Raw genomic sequence first — 19882 nt, 5'->3', positions numbered from 1 at the left:
TGCCCGCTGGATGGAAGTAATAATTAGTAGAGAAAAAGGTGATTAGTCATGTCAACTAGTTAAATCTCGACATTAAAGAGACAGGTGAAGGGGACTCACAGAGATTTGTGGTGAAATCCGCTAGGGGGGTAGAAGCCCGATATGAAGAAGAATGGGGTGAAACGAGGGGCCTAAAGAGCTGCTTTGGGTAAGTGTGTGAGGTTGTGCATCTGGGGGTGAGAGCAGATGGATAGGAAAAGAATGAATTCCCCACCGCACAAGCCAAAACCATGCTTCTGCGCCCCTAACCCCTGGACTATAAACGAACAGCGGCCAAAGTGGTATTGCAAGAAACAGCTGTGGCTGTTGCCCAAATCCAGGATCCTCTCTCCTCCCCCCGTGGCCGCAGTTCCTTCGATCCGTTATCCATTTACCTATTCCCGCTTCCGGTTCAAACTCGGCGTGACCGCACCAGCGTCCATCTCGCGAGGAAGATACCAGGCCAAGCCGATGTGGGCGCACAATCTGCCCATGCGCGCCAAATATCACACGCTTTCCTTCACTGAAAACACACACACTCCCAAAACATTCGCCTGCACCGAGGAAATGCGCCTGCGCCTTCCTTTCCACCAATGGAAAGAGACCTTGCAATTGATGCTCACTGTCTGGCACGGGTTCTTGCGTTTGCACCCCACCTCCTCGTCCTCGTCTGCCCCACCTCTCCAAATACCAGAGCGGAAATGACGACAATTCAAGGAGAACGGAGGCGGGTTTCATTTCGGCGCCTTTCTTTCTCTTGTGGAAGCGATTGGCTGGCGTGGAGCAAAAGAGGCGGGACAAATTGTCGCGGGTTCAGTGCCGCCGCTGGAACCGGGAGATGCGGCGGAGTAGCTGTCGCTGTGTTTGCCTTTACCTTTTTCCTGTTTCTTATTGTGATTCCTTCTGCGACTTTGATCATGTTGTTACCTTCGGATGTAGCCCGGCTGGTTTTGGGTAAGTGCGGTTGCGGGAAAGAAGATATTGGATCAGACAGAGTGGGACGGAAGGACCTTTGGGGCCAAAGGTTTTCCCCCTGGGCGGGGACGCTTTGAGGATTTTGCCTCCCGCCCACAAGTTCAGACTCGATGATTCTTCTTCATCCAAAGGTTTAGGACAGTTTAATTCTCTATGTGGATGCTCCACTCCTCAGAGGCTGTCTATGAGATGAGAGCTAAAGAGAAACACGGGGTGGAACATAACCAGGGGCGCGGATTCGAAGAGAAAGTCAGGCCTGAACACTTAATTGGGACCCCTGAAAGGGAGTTGTCTGCGTGATGGGCGCACTGCGCGTCTTCAACCTTGATCGCAAGAGAAATGTGGACTTTCCCAGTCACCCAGTTTGTAGAAAGACCTTCCTAACGCCCTTCACATAACTCTCCTTCAAAACTATAAATTTGGGAGTTGTAGGGGTGATTCTCCCCCTTTTCCTTCTCCCACAAGTCAGTCGTCCGGTGTAGAGATTTGAAATGCCAGATGCATGTTTTAAAACAGCAGTGGTGCCTTCTCCTTTGATAAACAAAAGAAAATTTCAGAAAGGAATTTAAACCTTCCAGTTTTTCATTTGCTTGTTAGTATTATTCCAGGACTTGGAACCATTTCTTTTCTGGAGTCAACCCCTTGCGGAGAATTTGCCTAGCTTCTCCATATGTACTGAACCCGAATCCACATTTTAACAATGTCCTTGGAGATTATAGGGATCTTGTGAAAATACAGATTCTGATTAAGTACATCTGGGGTGAAAATGCAAAATTTCAGCAGTGGGTCAATGGGGAACTGATCCGTTCAAAGTCATTTGAAGAGAGATTAATAGTATAGATCAGTTGTCTGTCTGGGTCTATTGTCTCTGTGGGTAAATAAATGGGTTTTGTTGTTTGTGTTTTTCAAGAACGGAGAACTGCGGTGAACATGAGCTACACAAAGCTCAAAACCTGGGCTAGTGATTTACAGACCTCACATGCGATATCCTTACACATATTTTTAAACATTTATGCAGAAACCTCGGGTAGTATTCTCAGCCATTATTTTATTGTTAGAAAAACCCATCTGTCTTCTTCCTTTTCTTACATACTCAGCTCTCTCCAAAAAACAAGGTGTTCTTTTTTAAAAGTTTATGCTGTTTTTGTTGAAGGTTTGTACAGCAGTTTCTGTTCATATTCAGTAGTTTCTACACAAATTGTTCAGTGACATTGGTTACAGTTTTCATAGTATGTTGTTGTTACGTGCTGTTGAGTCAGTTCCTACCCATAGTGACCCTGTGTAGGGTTTCTGAGGAGCAGCTGGTAAGTTTGAACCAGTTGCCTTCTGGTTCAAACGACTGTGGCAGTCTGGTGCATTAACCCACAGCTCCACATCAGGACTTCTTCATAATATGTAGGCGTTCTTATTTCAGTTCTGGTTGTTCCATTTCTGGGTTCTTGAGAAGCACATTTTGTAGGACACATTAAGCGGAAATGGATTCTATCACCCAATTTTGGAGAATTTTATGCCTTATAAGTTTAATATTCAGTTACTATTTCGTTAGTATTTATTCACCCACTTTATCAGACTCAAGTATCAACATAGCTAATGAATGTCTATCTTTGGTAGAAAGCTCAAGTTAAATTTATTAAGTTGATGTAAACCAACAAAAGTGGATTTTCAGGGTATACCCTGACACTTTGTTCTTCTTTGTTGTTGTTAAGTACCATGGAGTCAGTTCCGACTCATAGTGACCCTGCATAGGGTTTCCAAGGCTGTAAATCTTTACGGGAGCAGAACACCTCATCTTTCTCCCACAGAACAGCTGGTAGTTTCTAACTGCTGACTTTTCGGTTGGCAGCCCAACTCGTAACCACTGCGTTACCAGAGTTCCTTGTTCTTCTTAGTTGCATATTATTTGTGTAAGAATTTTGAGTTGGGTAGTTTGACAATCCAGTTGAATCAGTGACCATACTCTAAAATAGCGCTTTTCGATCTTGGCACCAGTGACCTTTTGAGCCAGAAAATTCTTTTTCAATGGGGGAGCTATCCTATATGTTATGGGATGTTTAGCAGCATCCCTGGCCTCAACCCTTGAATTCTGGTAACAGTACCCTTCCTCCAGTTCTGGCATTGAAAAATATTTCCAGACATTGCCGATATATTTGGGGAGTGGACATAATCATCTCTTAGTTGATAACTGTGCTGATCTTAGGAAAGTGACCTAATTATCTAGTTAAGAATATTCTCACCAGCTTATGAGTATTCCTTCTCCCAAAAGAGATGCCCTTCTTTGTCATCCACATTTTATTTTTACTGTCACCACTCCTGGCAATATGCATTTCCTATGGTGCTGTGGATTGATGCGCCAGACTGCAAAAGCCGTTTGAACTGCAAGGTTGGCAGTTCAAGCTCACCAACTGCTCCTCGGAAACCCTATACAGGGTCGCTATGGGTCGGAATCGACTTGACACTTAACACAACACTTCTCACTGGGAGCTTTGTCTTAGCTTCTCATATAGCTATCTTTTTTACAATTCATCTTACTGTTGTTACAGCAGTCTTCTAAAACATTGATGGTACTTTTTCTATCTTAAACGTCAAAACCGTTGTGTACTTGCTTAAAAAGCCTTCAAACTGCAAAAGGAGCTATGAGTGAGCTTCAAAAGTTTGTGAAAAATTCATCATCTTTTAATAACCATTTCTTCATGATCTTTTTGAGGCCCCCTTATATTGATACAGACTCCACAAAGGGAAGGTTCCCCACACTCATTGTTCTTGCTTTTCTCATTTAGCATTATATTTTGGAATTCTTTCCATATAACACATAAAAGTCTCTCATTCCAAAACTTAGGGACTTAAAATTTTAACAGTTTTCAATATTTGCTCACAATTCTTTATCCCATCAGTAATTCTTTCTCATCATTCCCTCTCATTATCAGTGCTGTTTTTCCCTAATGTTTTTTCAGAAAATCTTTGAAGGCATGGATCCAGACCCAGACACACTGCCATCATTTCTATTCCAAATCATAGTGACCCTGCATAGGGTTTCCAAGGCTGTAAATCTTTACAGGAGCAGAAAGCCTCATCTTTGTCCTGAAAAATAATTGGTGGGTTTACACTGCTGATCTTGTGGTTAGCAATTTAATGCGTACCTTATAGCTCATGTTGCTGAGTGCCATCAGGTCAATTCCAATTTATAGCAGCGCTTTATGGGGTTTCCCAGGAGCAGCTGGGAAACCCTATAAAGAGTTGCTATGAAAGGTTTAAACCATCAACCTTGCAGTTAGCAGTCCAGCACTTTATCCTATAGCTCCATACTGGCACTCCCAATGGCAACTGGTGGTGATGGTGGTGGTGTGCTGTGGAGTTGGTTTTCAACTCAGAGCGACCCTTTATAGGGTTTCCGAGGCTGTAAATCTTTATGGGAGCAAAAAAAACTCTTCTTTCTCCCGCAGAATGACTGGTATTTTTGAACTGCTGACCTTGAGGTTAGCAACCCAAGTTGTTACCACTGTGCTACCAGAGCTCCTTCCAACAGCACCTGCTATATTCCAAATGTCTTACCAGTTGTAAAAAAAGAATAATGCGCGTACTTGTTCTGCTATTCTGTCTACCTTTCATTCTTAATACCTCTCTGAGTTGTGATGTCACTACTCCACCGAAACATCCCATGTTAGTCAAATAACCAATTGTTGCCTTCCTGGAATTTCTTAAATATTACACAGACCAGAACAGCATCAAGTTGTTGCTTATTGCTTTTAGGCAACCAGTTTGTTGTATTATGGTAGCTCACATGTTGCTGTCATGCTGGAAACTAGACTGTCAGTTATTTCAAATACCACAGGGTCACTTATGGTGTATAGGTTTCAGCACAGCTTACAGACGTGGAAGAGGGACCTGGCAGTCTACTTCAACAAAACTGGGCAGTGCAAACCATATAAATAGCAACATGACATTGTTAGATACGCCCCTCAGGTTGGAAGTTACTCAAAATATGACTGGGAAAGAGCTGCCTTCTCAGTTGACCTTAATGTTGTAGATGGACCAGAGCTTTTGGGGACCTTCATTTGCTGGTAGTGAACAACCCAAAGTAAGAAACAACTGCAGACATCCATGAGTAAACAGGATATGGAGTTACAAAGTATGTACCTAAAAAGATTTGAAGTTATCAGAAATTAAATGGAACACACAAAGGTCTATCTCCCAAGCATTATTGTGCTGAAATGGACTAGTATTTGCCATTTGGAATTGGACACTCACTTCATCAATGTCAGAAATGACAAAGAGTAATGCATAGTATCACATTCATCATCAAAAGGATCTTCTTAGTACCTAGCCTGAGGTACAATGCTGTCAGTGATAGGAAAATAGCCATAAGAAGACCAGTTTATGGGACTGCTAATTCAACTTTAGACACCAACCACTAATACCAAAAATACGAAATTCAAGCTTTCTACCAACATTTGCAGTTCGAAAGGGGTTAAATGTATCCAAAAACATGATAAGAAATTATCAAGATGCGTTGATAATTGCGGCACTCAACAACAACAACGACTTATTGCAGATACCTTTTTTCAACAATATAAACTGCAGCTATACCCATAGATCTTGCCAGATGGAATACACAGAAATCAAATCAACTACATCTATGGAAAGGGATTACCTGGATGTTGCCATATTCGCACATATACTATGTTTTGGGCATTGTAAATGGTGTGCACTTGTCAAAGGATCTGTGATGTAGTGCACAGTCCAGAGGAATATAGATGTCCTACTAAACCTACCCTGATTCCAGAGAGACTTTACTATCTCTTGCCTTCATCAGAGTTCTCTTGTTGTCTTGTCCTCTGAACAAATAGAAGAGAGGACAGATTCTTTCATCCCACATCCTTAAATTTGGATACAGTTAGGATTTTTTTTTCTTCTCCTTTTCAGTTGTTTCCCCTTAAGTCAGTTTTGTTATTCATTACAGATATGCCTTGCACAGGTATCCTCCGCAGTAAAATGAATATTGCCTTAAAGGAAGTCACATACGTTTTTTAGTTTGACTGCATATAAAAGTTATGCTTACACTATACGACAGTCTATTAAGTGTGCAATTCTGATGCTGTTGAGTGCCGATGAGTAAGTTTTGTCTTAGAGCAACTCTTGTAGGGTTTCCTAGGAGCAGCTGGTGGGTTTGGACTACCAACTTTTAAGTTAGCAATCCAGTGCTTATCCTGCAGCACCATACTCAAGATACCTAGTCTACAACAGCATTCTAAAAAAAAGTTTGAAATATTTTGAAGATGACCAGAATGTGGCACAGAGACATAAGTAAACACATGGTGCTAGAAAAATGGCACTGACTGATTTGCTCTACATAAATTGCCACAAATCTGTCAGTCCAGTAAGCTTGGGTTTTTGGGTTGTTTGGGGGTTTTTTGTTTTTTTTTTTTAATGTTTTTGAGTTTTATTATCGTTTTCTAACTCTGTACAATATCTCCTATTGTGATCTCTTTAGTATGGGTCAGCAATGGTAGCTGGGTATGAACTTTGGTCTTATTGTCATGGCTGTAGTCTACATGGTCCATTGGTCCTTTGGACTAGTATTCTAGCCTTTTAACAGAGATAACATTTTAGTGTATAGGCAGTGCCTGGGTTACAAGCAAGATATATTCCTGTGTTTAAGAATTTGTTGATTAGTTCTTATTTGTTGTTGTTAAGTGCCATCGAGTTGATTCTGACTCATAGCAACCCTGTATAAGGTTTCCGAGGAGCAGCTGGTAGGTTTGATCAACCAACCTTACTTAGCCTTACATTTAATATTAAAAAAGCCTTGAAGACTTTTCAATGATGATTTAAAAACCATAGGGGCAGCAAGTGAAGATGATTGTGATGAAGCATTTGTTGTGAGTAGGACTCCTGGTGTGGCACTGTAGGATCAGCACGGAACTGGTAATCACAAGGTCACCAGTTGAGCTGGGACTCTCTGTGAGTGGATCGTTCATAACTGGGGAGCTGCCTGTGTAGTATAAGTATGCATCACTTATCATCCACAATATGTTTTGTGAAATAGGATGCTATGTGACTTGGATATTGTGTGGACACCATTTTACATACAGGAGAGAGGCACTCAGAACTGGCCCTAGATCTGCACTGCTTCTGTGCCACTGCCCCAAGGCATGTTAGCAGTTCCCTTCCTCTTTCTTACCTTCTGTCCATTTCCAAACTGCCTCTCACTTTGACCCTCACCTGCCTCACCTCTGTCTCCTCTGCTAGCTGCCTTTTTTGCTCCCACAACTGCAGGAGCTACCACCTCAGCCCAGACCACACCACTCTGCTGTTTACACCTTGGGGTACATATGTGGTTGGAAATTTCAGAATGGATACTATGCAGCACATAGCTGTAAATAAAAGTATAATGTCTGATGGTATGAACTATTTGATCTATGAAATAGTTAATTGTATATCACTACATCCTAGTATGATACTATAGGATAAGCACTGAACTGCTAACCACAAGGTTTGTGCTTCAAACCCACCAGCCACTCCTCAGTAACCCTATGTAGTGTCAGTATGCGTTGGAACCGACTCCACAGCTCTTAACAATACCAAATAGCCCATCAGGGCAGTGTTTCTCAACCTTTTTTTTTTTTTTTTCCCATAATAAATCTTTCTAGATATTTTTTTCCTAATTGTTGCATCATTCCATATCAGATTTTAATGGTGAAAATGTTGTTAGGTGCCATCAAGTCGGACCCCACTCATAGCAACCTTATGTACAGTAGAACCAACCACATGCCTGGTCCTGCGCCGTGGTCACAGTTGTTACTACACTGGAGTCCATTGCTACTGCCACTGTGCCAGTCCATCTTATTGGGAGTCTCTTTTGCTCACCCTCCATTTTACCAAGCATGTTGTCCTTCTCCAGGCCCTGGATCCTCCTGATAACATGTTGGAAATATGAGAAACAAAGCCTTGACATCCTCACTTCTCAGGAGCATTCTGGCTGTACTTCTTCCAACACAGATTTGTTTGTTCTGACACTCCATGGTACATTTAATATTCTCCAACACCACAACTCAAATGCGTCTAATTCTTCTACCTTAATTTTTCCAACTTTTATATGCATATGAGACTATTGAAAACACCATGGCTTGGGTTAGGCACACCTTAGTCCTCAAGCTGGCATCTCTGCTCTTGAACATTTTAAAGAGGTCTTGTGTAGCAGATTTGTCTAATCCAATACATCGTTTAATTTCTTGACTGCTGCTTCCATGAGTGTTGATTGTGGACCCAAGCAAAAATAAGTGTTTGAAAACTTGAATCTTTTCTCCATTTATCATATTATTTACTGTCCAGTTGTGAAGATTTTTGGTTGGTTTTACACTGAGGTGCAATCCATACTGAAGGATGTGGTATTTGACCTTCATCAGTATTTTGAGCTCTCTTCTCTTGCAGCAAACATGTGTATATCATCTGCCTATCATAGGTTATTAATAAGTCTTCCTCCAATCTTAACGCCATGTTCTTTATTATATACTGCATATTTATTGATGTGTATCTGGAGTCCTAATCTGGCACTATGGTATAAAGACTAGACCCCAAGGTTGATGGTTCAAATTCACCAGCCACTCTGTGGAAAACCCTATACGGGGTCATTGTGAGTTAGAACCGATTCAACAGCACTTGGCAACAAAAACAACATCTGGAATTGACACATATAAATAGTTAGAATTTTTTTTTTGCCTTCCCTCAATCCCCAAGAACCAATTTTCTCCCCCTGGTACAGTATATTTTCAAGAATTCCCTGGGTGGTGAAAATAATTCATATCATTTGATAATGCATGAACTAGAGGAAAGTGAACCGACTTTAAAGTATTGGATACCATACTAACATTGGGTTGGCAGGAGCACAGTTAGCACAATGCTCAACTATGAACCAAAAGGTTAGCAGTTCGAATCCATCAGTAGAACATCAGGAAAAAAGACCAGGTAATCTAGTCGTATAAAGAATTGTAGACTAGAAAACCCAGAGAGGGCAGTTCTCTATCACATGGGATTATTATGCTTTCAACTCTAAGACAATGCCTAACAACCATGTTAGAAATCCCAAGTGATTTTGTAAGCATATATGGGACGAATAAAACCAGTTGCTATAGATGTACATCCTGTGTGTGGCAGAGCAGATCTGTGCTGCACAGTGTTTTCAATGCCTGATTTTTCAGAAATAGCCTGCCAGGTCTTTCTTCTGAGGCCCCTCTGGATGAACTCAAACCTCAGACTATTCAGTTAGCAGCTGAGCTTGTTAACTGTTTCACCACCCAAGGAATTCTGTGGGGGTGATTAGTACTTTTAAAACTTCAAAATGAAAAGAAACTTTATTTGGGATCTTCCATCTAAACCTTGAAGCATGTGAAGAAAAAGCCAAAATTGCCTTGATTCCAGGGTGATCTTAGTGTTTGTTCGTTTCGAATTTCTCTATTCACCAAAGCTTAGTAGTAGCTGCCTCATTTATTCCAAATAACATAACTGTCAGAAAGTTAACCATCATAAAAATGATTTCAATTCATCTGGCTATATAGTTTCACAAAATAGGAAGGAAAAATAGCAGTTTATTTATTTATTTTTAAAGTTTACATCTAATGTGTCATGTTCCATGATGTGAATATTGAAGTTGTTGTTATGTGCGTGGAGTCGTTTCCGACTCATAGCAACCCTGCACAAGGTTTCCGAGGCTGTAAATCTTTATGGGAGCAGAAAGCCTCATCTTTCTCCCACAGAACAGCTGGTAGTTTCAAACTGCTGACCATGCAGTTCGCAGCCTGTAACCACTACGCTACCAGAGCTCCCTGAATATTGTGGTGGTGGTGATGGTTATGTGCTGTCGAGTAGATTCCGACTCATAGCAACCCTGTACAGGGTTTCCGAGGCTGTAAATCTTGACGGGAGCAGAAAGCCTCATCTTTCTCCCGTGGAATAGCTGGTAGTTTCGAACTGCTGATCTTGAGGCTTGCAACCCGATTCGTAACCACTAATGAAGTAGGAGTGTCTAAAATAAAAGCTTTCTTTGGGTGTCTAAATGCTTTCCTGTGAGCCAAAGCACTATTTTTTCATTTGTGTCCTTGTTTTTCTTTATATCAGTAGTTAGCAGAAACAGTTTTTCTCTGTACATTTAGGTCTTTGATTTATTTTGAATAATTTTTTGTATATGATATGAAGTAACATTCTACCTTCATCTTTTTTGCATATGAATAATCATTTGTCCCAGAACTAGATACTGAAAAGACAGTTTACGCATTAGGTTGTTTTGGTGCCTTTACTGAAAATCAGTTGAATTTTGTTTCATAGATACTCTTTGTTGTTTTTCTGTTTTCTAGTTCATTTTTTTTCCTCCTGTCATACTTATGTCCCATTTTGATTTCTTTTTATTTCTGCTGCTAAACATTGTCCTTGGACAGAGGCTTGTCTTTAGTTACAATTTTAGTTCTATTTTCATGTCCTTTGTTTTATATTTTTAAATTATTTTCTTACAGATTGCTCTGGAGATTACAACAATCTAGTTTGTATTTGCAACTATCTAGTTTGGATTAGGATTTCCTGGCATGGTACTGCAGGGTAATGCGCTGGATCACAAGGTTGGTTTTAACCACAAAGTCAGCGGTTCAAGCTCATCAGCCGCTCCTCAGAAACCCTGTACAAGGTTGCTATGAGTCAGAACCCTGTACAAGGCACATAACAACAACAGCAAGAAATTTAGGTTAATACCAATTTAATTTCAATAGCATGTAAAAGTTTAGTTCCTTTTCTCCTCTATCCTTTGTTTTCATAAAAATTACATACCCTTATACATGTAAAACATTTATAATCATATCCTTGTGGGGTTTTTTTAAAGCAGAGGAGAGAAAGTGTTACAAAGAAAACATTTATACTATTATATTTAACCTGTATAGTTATCTTTACTGATACTAGTTATTTTTTCATGTGAATTTCAGTTACTGTCGAGTATCTTTTCATTTCACCCTGAAGACCTTCTTTTAAAGTTTTTTGTAGAGCAGTTTTGCTAGCAACAAATTTTCTCAGTTTTTATGTAGCTGACAATGCCTTGATTTCATTTTAAAGGAGAATTGTTCTGGATATAGAATTTTTGATATATGGGTTTTTTGTTGTTATTTTGGTCCGTCCTTTCTACTCCATTCATGTGTGTGTGCAAACACACTAACTTAAATGTCATCTCCCTATCTCTAATCTCCATGGTTAGTTATGAGTATTCAACTTAATCATATTGAGGTGTTAATTCCTTATATGTGATGAGTCATTTTTCTGTTTTCAAGATTCTTTGTCTTTTAACAGTTTGATTATGATTTGTCTAGGTGTGGATCCTTTTGAATTAACCCTGCTTACTTATGTTCAATGTTTTTCACCAAATTTGGGGAGTTCTAAGGCATTTTAGGAGCTCTGGTAGCGTAGTTGTTACGAATCAGGCTGCGAACTGCAAGGTCAGCAGTTCGAAACTACCAGACGCTCCGCGGGAGAAAGATGAGGCTTTCTGCTCCTGTAAAGATGTACAGCCTCGGAAATCCTGTACAGGGTCACTATGGGTCGGAACCGACTTGACCACACTTAACAACAATAACAAGGCATTTTTTATTCACATGTTCTTTTTATTTATTTATTTTTTTCAATCTCTTTTCTCCTTGAGATTTCTTTTAGGCTTATGCTTAATGGTGTACCACAGATCTCTGAGGCTCTGTTCACTTTTTTTGTTTCTTTCTTTTCCTCAGCCTAGACGATATCACTGACCTATTAAACAATTCACCGATTCTACGACCTCTTCAAATCTACTGTTGAACTCCTCTAGTGAATTTTTCATTTCAGTTACTGAATTTTTCACCTCCAGTATTTCTACTTGGTTCTTTTTATTATTTATTTTTTTTTTTTTTAAGCAATTATCTCCTTATTTCTATTCTCTATTTGATGAGGTATCGTTCTTATAATTTCCTACAGTTCTTTGAACATATTTAAAATAGTTGATTTTAAATCGTTGTCTGTCTTCAGAGACAGTTTCTATTGACTGCCTGTTTTATGACTTGTTTATGGGTCATACTTGTTTCTCTGCATGTGTCATGACTTTTGGTGAGTTTGGACAGTGTAAGTAATGTAGTGTGGCCGCTCTGGAGATCAAATTCTTTTTCCTCTTCAGAGTTTTTTGTTGTTTCAGGTGTTTCTGTTTGCACAGTGCATTTCCTAAACTAATACTATAAAGTCTGCATTCTTTGTCATGCTGTCTGCGGAAGCTGTTTGGTTAGCTTGTTATTTTTTGTTAAGTGCTGTCAAGTGAATTCCAACTCCCAGCAACCCTGTATAGGGTTTCCAAGGCATAGTTCATGGGTTTGACCAGCCAGCGTTGTAATTGGCTTATCCTACAGTGTCACACCAAGGCTCCTTGGTTAGCTCAGTGGTCAGCTAATAACTGGACATTGACTTCTTTAAATCCTGAATCAATATATCCCCCAGCGTTTGTTAAGGAACTCTTTCTCCAGTGTTGTTGAAGTACACCATCAACACTCTGCCCAGGTAACTAACAGCTTAATGTGAGCTATAGGTGAGAACTTCGAGCCTCTTCAGAATGTGCACAGCCCTACACATGCATAGGACCTTGTAGTATCATAGGAACATGTCAGCACTTTAAATAAAATAAAACCATCTATCAAAGTTATATGTCCATGTGAACAGCTCATTCTCCTATTTCTCCATGTAATCTTTTTGGTTAGCTTATTGGTTTCCCCAACAGTTCACTTCATGTAGCAAAAGTGTTAACAATTGTCACTTTGTTTTCAGCAAATGCCTCCTCTTCCCCACCCCCCACCCCGCCTTAGTGGGATTCAGGTCAAATAAAGATAACCCATGCAAGTGTAGTGTTCTAAGGAACAACAGTTCTTCGGAAATAGGGCTTGAAAACCTTCCACTATCATCTGACCCCTCCAGTGACTGTTTGGCTAGTGGTTTTCACCATCATCAGGAGTGTTTAAATGGCTGTCAGCTGGGAGACAGATGTGCGAATAAGGCAAGTTAAAATGCTGCTGAGATTACTAATCTTACCAAAATTGATCTATTTTTCTTGAATAAATGTTCCCCAGTTGTTACAAGCCTTTGATTAATTCCCGAAGTTCTTGGTTTTGAACATTTTTGCCAGTGTTCTTTTTACATTAAGGAGATGATTGTCCAAGATCCTTAATCTACCATTCTTTGTGATGTCAGTCAAAACAGAAGTTCAGAGTGAGCACTGTGGGAGGTGATTTAGGGCTTTGTACAAGGAAGTAAGGTGACCAGATTTGCTCCCAAAGTGAAGGCAAGTCTGATACATCATGGGTAAGAAAAGTGAGTCTTGAAGAAGTGAAGTAATTTTTCCATAGCTCCAATGTTTATTTTAACAGGGAACATAAGAAAATGGCCTCATGATATCGTATTCAGCGCTCTTTTGATAATAATACGACTGGTTGTGGTATTTGGTTAGTTAAACCCCAGTAATCCTAAGAAACACAAAAACAGGTATAGACTGTGAGGACAAATAAAAGATTTTATGTGGACCGTCCAAACCATAGGCTCTGAGGATCAGACTTTAGCCACCTAGCAGACATGGCAAAATGTCCCTTATCTGATTATTCAGTTATGCTGGTTAGTAATTCCATACATGAGCCCTGGATACCCACTAAATGTAAAAACCTTCCCTAAAAGCCGAGACTGTAAATTCCAAAAAGGCAAAGTTTCTCCCAAAAAAAAAGCTAAAGAGGATAGAGAGAAACTCTGTTAACTGATGGTATGTGGAGGGGATTATAATCAATGTAATGAAACAAGGTATATGAATGTTTGAATGTGAAACCGATGATGTGCCCTGAAAACCTTTACTCAATCCACAATAAAAACCTTAAAAAAAAAAAAAGATTTTATGTGTGAGAGTATTAAGCACTGATATAGAACATTGCTCCATAAATGTTAGACATGAATATTAAGTTCTTCTTCAAATAGTAGGACTTTGATTCTTGAAGGCCAGAAATTAAAAATCAGAAAAGGAGTTCACTTTTTACTTCAACAAATTAATAGCCTTGGTGGGAGAAACAGATTTTTCGTTATCCAGTGAGTGAGAGAACACCAGATATTAACCTGTTGAGTTCTGTCAAGTCAATTCCGACTCATAGCAACCTTGTATAGGGTTTCCAGGAGCAATCTAGTCAATATTTGTTGTTATTAAGTGCTGTCGAGCCACTTTTCACTCATAATGACTCTGCATAGGGTTTCAAAGACTGTAAATCTTTGCAGAAGCAGAAAGCTTAATCTTTCTCCCAAGGAATGGCTGTTGAGCTCGAACTGCTTACCTTGTGGTTAGCAGTCTAGGGCTTAACCTACAGAGCCACTGTGCTATTATTAAAACAACTAGTAAAGACTAGTTTTCACAAAAGTACTACTGTGAAGTAATCACACTATATCAAACACCTTATTTTTCTAGTTGTTTCATATCAAAGGACCACCTCTGAATTCTACTTTCTGTTGGAGCCCTGGTGTTGGTGTGGTGCTGTAGGATAAGCACTGGACACAATGTTGGTTTGAACCTCAAGGTCAGCGAGCGGTTCAGAACTCACCAGTTGCTGCTCAGAAACCCTACTTGGGTTGCTATGAGTCGGAAGCAACTCGATGGCGCTTTAACAACCACAACAACTTTGTAGTGCAACATGACATACCAGGGCAAGCCTGCTTAATAATAGCACTTTCAGCTGAGGCTCCTCCATGAAATTGGTTTCTACTCTAGGACTTCCAACAGCAATTTTATAAAAATTATTGAATTGACTTTACCTAAACTGTTACTCTTCATTTAGGTTACTTACAACAAGAAAACCTCACTTCTACCTGCCAGACTTTTATTTTGGAAAGTTCAAATCTGAAAGAATATGCAGAACACTGCACAGATGAAGGTTTTATTCCAGCCTGCTTACTGGTGAGTTATTTGTTCCTTAACGGGAAATACTTCATAATTGAGCAACATAACAGTCTATAAACAGTCTTAAAATAAGCTTATCAGAAAAGTCAGAATGGGGGGAAGTTTGATGTTTGTCTTCATGCATGACTGAAAAGACCCAATAGAAAGCCACCTGTTCTTTCCCTTCACATATTTATGCCAAAGCTATTCAGTGAGTAATAACTTTCCTCGGAGAATCAGTTTCAAAATGAGACCCCCTCATCTCTGATTTGTTTCACTGCTTCTTGCACTTAGAGCTTTTTTTTTTTTTTTTTTTATTCTATAACTGGTTGCTTGCTTCTGACAAATATGTAACAGGTGTTTCGGAGTCTGATTAACATCCATTTTTTAAATATCACTATGCCAGCAGAGCATTACTTGATGCATAATAGAAATATTCTAAAATGAAATTATTTTATGAGGATACTTGACTCCACAGATTTATGCATATTGTTGTTGTTATTAAGTTTTTTCAAGTTGATTCCGACTCATAGCGACCGTGTGTGGGTAGGGTTTCTGAAACTACATCTTTGAGAGAGCAGAAAGCCTCATCTTTCTCCTACAGAGTGTCTGGTGGGCTCAACCCATTGGCCTTGTGGTTTGCAGTCTAGTGTTTATTGTGCAGAGCCACCAAATTCCCCTTACACATATTAACCTGTTGTTATTCAAGAACATTAAATTTAAAAGTAAAATCCTTTACTTAAAAAAAGAAAATTACATTTAAAATTGTGTTTTGTTTTTATTTTTTTAATTTTATTCTATTTTAATATTTCACTTTGTTTTAACCATGGCTCCTTAGTGGAATTAAAACTCACAGACAATATAATAGTCCTTATAGAAAATTTAAAGGAATCTGAAAAAACTTCTAGAATTTAGCAAGGTCACAGCATCGGAGGTCAGTATATGAAAGTGCATTGTTTTTAAATACTGGAAATGAACAACTGGAATTTGAAATTAAATGAAATATATCATTTACAATAGTCCCAAACAATAAAATTTAGGTAATAAATCTAATAAAAGTATGTGCAAGATCTATATATTGAAAACTACATGAAGAAAATTAAAGTTCTAACTAAATGAAGAAAGATATCTATGTCCGTGGATTAAAAGACCTAATATTGTTAAGATGTCACTTTTCCCCCGTTTAATCTCATAAAATTTCTGCAAGCATTTTTGCAAGCTGAATTCTGACATTTATCTTAGAAACAAAGACACTAGATTAGTGTAATCAATTCTGAAGAACAAATGTGGTGGTTCACATTATATGATTCTTAAACTTCCTAAAAAGCTACAGAAATCAAAATTGAGCAATATTGATGGAAGACTAGACTTATAAAATAATGAAGCACAGTAGAGAGTCCAGAAGTCAACCTACACAAATAGAGCCAGCTGAAAGGTAATTCAATGGAGAAAGAATATACTTAAAAAAATTGGTGTTGGAAAAATTAGACATCAACATGCAAAAAAACAAAAAAGCTTTGCATAGATCCCATACATGATTAACAAAGTTTACAAAAAATTTAACAAAATGGATCATAGACCAAAATGCAAAATATAAAAATATAAAATCTTCTATGAAAAAACCTAAAGGAAAATCTGCATTGCCTTATGTTTGTTGTTGAGTTTTAGATACAACACCAAAGCATGATCTGTAAAAGAAAAAGAGGGTAAGTTGACCTTCATTAAAATTAAAAAACTTCTACTCCACAAGTCCTGGTATGGCACTGTGTGATAAAACACTGTACTATAAAGTTGGTTTGAACCACAAGGTCGGAGGTTCAGACTCACCAGTCACTCCTCAGAAACCCTATACAGGGTTACTATGAGTCAGAACTGACTCTTAACTGACACCTAACAACTTGACAACTTTGCAAAAGACATTGTTAAGGTAATGAAGTGACAATTCATAGTCTGGGAGAAAATATTTGCAAATCACATATCCAGTAAAGGACCTGTACCAAAAATACATAAAGAACTCTTAAAAATTCAACAAGTATACAAAACTTTTTTCTTTTTTTTTTTCAATTTTTTGTGTTAATGGACAAGAGATTTAAACATATTCACCAAAGAAAATATATTGTTTTTATTAAGTGGTATTGAGTCAAATCCAGCTCATAGCAACCCTGTATAAGGTTTCCAGGGAGGCCTGGTATGGTACTGTGGGTTAATGCGCTGGACTGCAAAGTCTGTTTGAACTTCAGGGTCTTTTTGAACTGTTTGGTTCAGGCTCACCAGTTGCTCCTGAGAAACCCTATACAGGGTTGCTATGGGTCAGAACCTTCTGGACGTCACTTAACCACAACAACGTAGGGTTTCTGAGGAGTGGCTGGTGAGACTGGAGGAATCCCTGAGATACTCTTCAAATCTTGTACCAAAACTAACACCTGAGGTCACCTTGTAGTTAATAACAATTCGGCTCTGAAAATAAATAGATGAGAATGGATGGAAACAAAACAAACTGAATGGAAATAATAAGAATGTTCACACATTGTGAAGTATATAACCAACGTCACTGAACAACCTGTGTACAAATTGAGTGGGAACCTAAACTGCTGTGTTTAATCCTTCACTGGAAACACAATAAAATACTATGGGGTTTTTTTGTTGTTGTTTTTTTCCCCAAAGAAAAAATATAAGAAAAGGCAAGTTAAAATCCCAATGAGCTACTACTATAGTGTAGTGAATTATCTAATATCTCTTCTAGCCTTAGTCTGTAACTCCCACCAAACGTTTCTACACTGCTGCGCCTGGATAAGAGAAGGTGGGAGAAGAAACTGATAGGTGACATTTGGCTGTGGATGTTAGCAGAGTTCATTGTAATTGTAAAACCTTGAAACTCTAGCATGGGTTTAAAATGAGCAAGATTGGGGAATCTCACCACCATTAGGGAAGCAGAGCCAGGAGAGGGGAGCATGTCCTTTTAGATCTAAGATCCCCGTGCAGTGAACCTCCTGGACCCAGGAGACAGCTGTGGCAGAGGAGCAGCAGAAGCAGTACCTAGAACCAGAGAATGAGAGAGAGCAGTGGGCGTCCCAGCCCATGGAACAAGTAAAGCTGAGTGACTTTGGATGAAACGCTTACTTGTCGAGTGGGATGTGTCTCCAGACACTTAAGTGAGGAAGCATGAATTGCTGACCCACTGAGTTAGAGCCAAGTGCCTTCAATCTGAGGCTTATGGTAGGATGGTGTGTCCTGTGGACATTTTCCAGCAGCTGACTGGAACAATTGGGCTCTGAGTATTTTCTGATTTTGTATTATAACCTGTTAACTTCCCTAATAAACCCCGAAACTGTGAGTATTAATTCTGTGTGGCCATTACAACAGATTATCAAACCTTGCTTCATAGAGAGTGCTGTGAGAGAAATGGTTTGGTGTCAGAAGCAGGGTTCATTGTAATGGTCCCAGACTCATGGAAATAACAGTGAATTGTAAGAGAAAGAAGGAAAGAACATGGGAAGTGAAACTTGACTCTTAAATGGTTACTTTGCTTATTGTTAACTGTAATGCATGGAAGGAATGTATAAGAGATGTTATGCTGCTGCTCACAGAAAAGCTGCTGCTGGAGTCACCTGAGGCAAAAAGCCAGACCAACTAAACAAGATGACTGATAGGGGGCTAGGGACTATTAGGTCTACCCTGTGAGAAGTCCAAGGCCATATATGCACGTAAATGAAGAGACAGTCCAGGCTGGACTGTTGTGTGTATATAAAAAGGATGAAGAGTTATGTGTTTATCTGACTGCACTGTGCATATTGTATATTTCTCCTAACTAGTCCTGGTATGGCACTGTACAATAAGCATTCAGTCACAAGGTCGGTGGTTCTAGCTCACTAGGTGCTCCTTTGAGCACTATACAAGGTCTCTATGAGTAGGAACCGACTTGATGACACTTAACAACAACAGCAACAATCATAAAGATCTAGAGATGAGTACCTTTAGGTGAAGTGGTGTGTCCTGTGGGCATTTATCAGCAGCTGACAGAAACAACTGTGCCATGAGCGTTTTCTGATCCTGAATTGTAACCTATTAACTCCCTAATGGAGTCCTGGTGTGGTGCTGTGGGTTAATGCTGGACCGCAAAGTTGATTTGAACCACAAGGTCGGCGGTTCAAGCTCACCAGCCGGTCCTTGGAAACCCAATTCAGGGTTGCTATGGGTCAGAATTGACTTGAAGGCACTTAACAACAACAACTTCCCAACTAAACCTCATAACTGAGTATTGTCTTTGTGTTCTGTGTGGCCATTGGAATGGATTATTGGACCCATATAAGAAGTAGAGAAGGTTGTGGGAGGAATGGATGATGCCATCTTTTTTTTACAGCTACCAGTGGAATCCTTGTGTGCTGCAAATGGTTAGTGTATTCATTTGCTAACCAAAAGACTGGAGGTTTGAATCTATGCAGAGGCACTTCTGATGAAAGTTTTAATGGACTATTAAAAAATTCAGCTATTGAAAATCCATGTAGAACGCAGCTCTACTCTGGTATAGTGTCACTGTGAGTCAAAACTGACTCTGGCAGATTTTGCTTTTGTTTGAGATACAAATACATTCTTAATAGATTGGCAGATTTGTTTTTAATGCTTTAAATGGTGAGGCTGCAGAGCAGTAGGAATTTCATTCAATGCTGATGTGAATGCATATTGTATACTGCTCCCTTAGAAAACAGTTTGTCAGTTGCTTATAAAGTAAAACATACCATGAGATCCAGCACTCACAAACCCAGATAGTTAGCCAAGTGAATTGAAGTTTATGTTCAGAGAAAAACCTACATGCTAAAGTTTATTCATAGCTGTCAAAAACTGGAAACAACGCAAGATAGCCTTCAAAAGTTGTGTGAATTTTGCTCTGATTGGTGACCACGTTTATCGCCGATAAGGGGAAGTGAGGGAAAAGCAGCAATGAAGCTG

At 39.3% G+C, this 19882-nt stretch overlaps 1 protein-coding gene across 1 annotated transcript in view; it reads left to right on the top strand.

The window, feature by feature from the left end:
* The first annotated feature begins 1292 nt into the window (after positions 1–1292).
* The window catches only part of NPAT (nuclear protein, ataxia-telangiectasia locus), a 63529-nt gene continuing 44939 nt past the window's right edge, over positions 1293–19882 (top strand). The window contains exons 1-2 of the mRNA XM_006833959.1: positions 1293–1359; positions 14835–14953. Of these exons, the coding sequence (XP_006834022.1) occupies positions 1293–1359; positions 14835–14953 (186 nt within the window). The remainder of the gene's footprint in view (positions 1360–14834; positions 14954–19882) is intronic.

The sequence above is a fragment of the Chrysochloris asiatica genome, unplaced genomic scaffold (assembly GCF_000296735.1).
Source record: "Chrysochloris asiatica unplaced genomic scaffold, ChrAsi1.0 scaffold00008, whole genome shotgun sequence".
In the NCBI taxonomy this organism is placed as follows: Eukaryota; Metazoa; Chordata; class Mammalia; order Afrosoricida; family Chrysochloridae; genus Chrysochloris; species Chrysochloris asiatica.
This window is presented reverse-complemented; position numbering and strand designations above follow the sequence as displayed.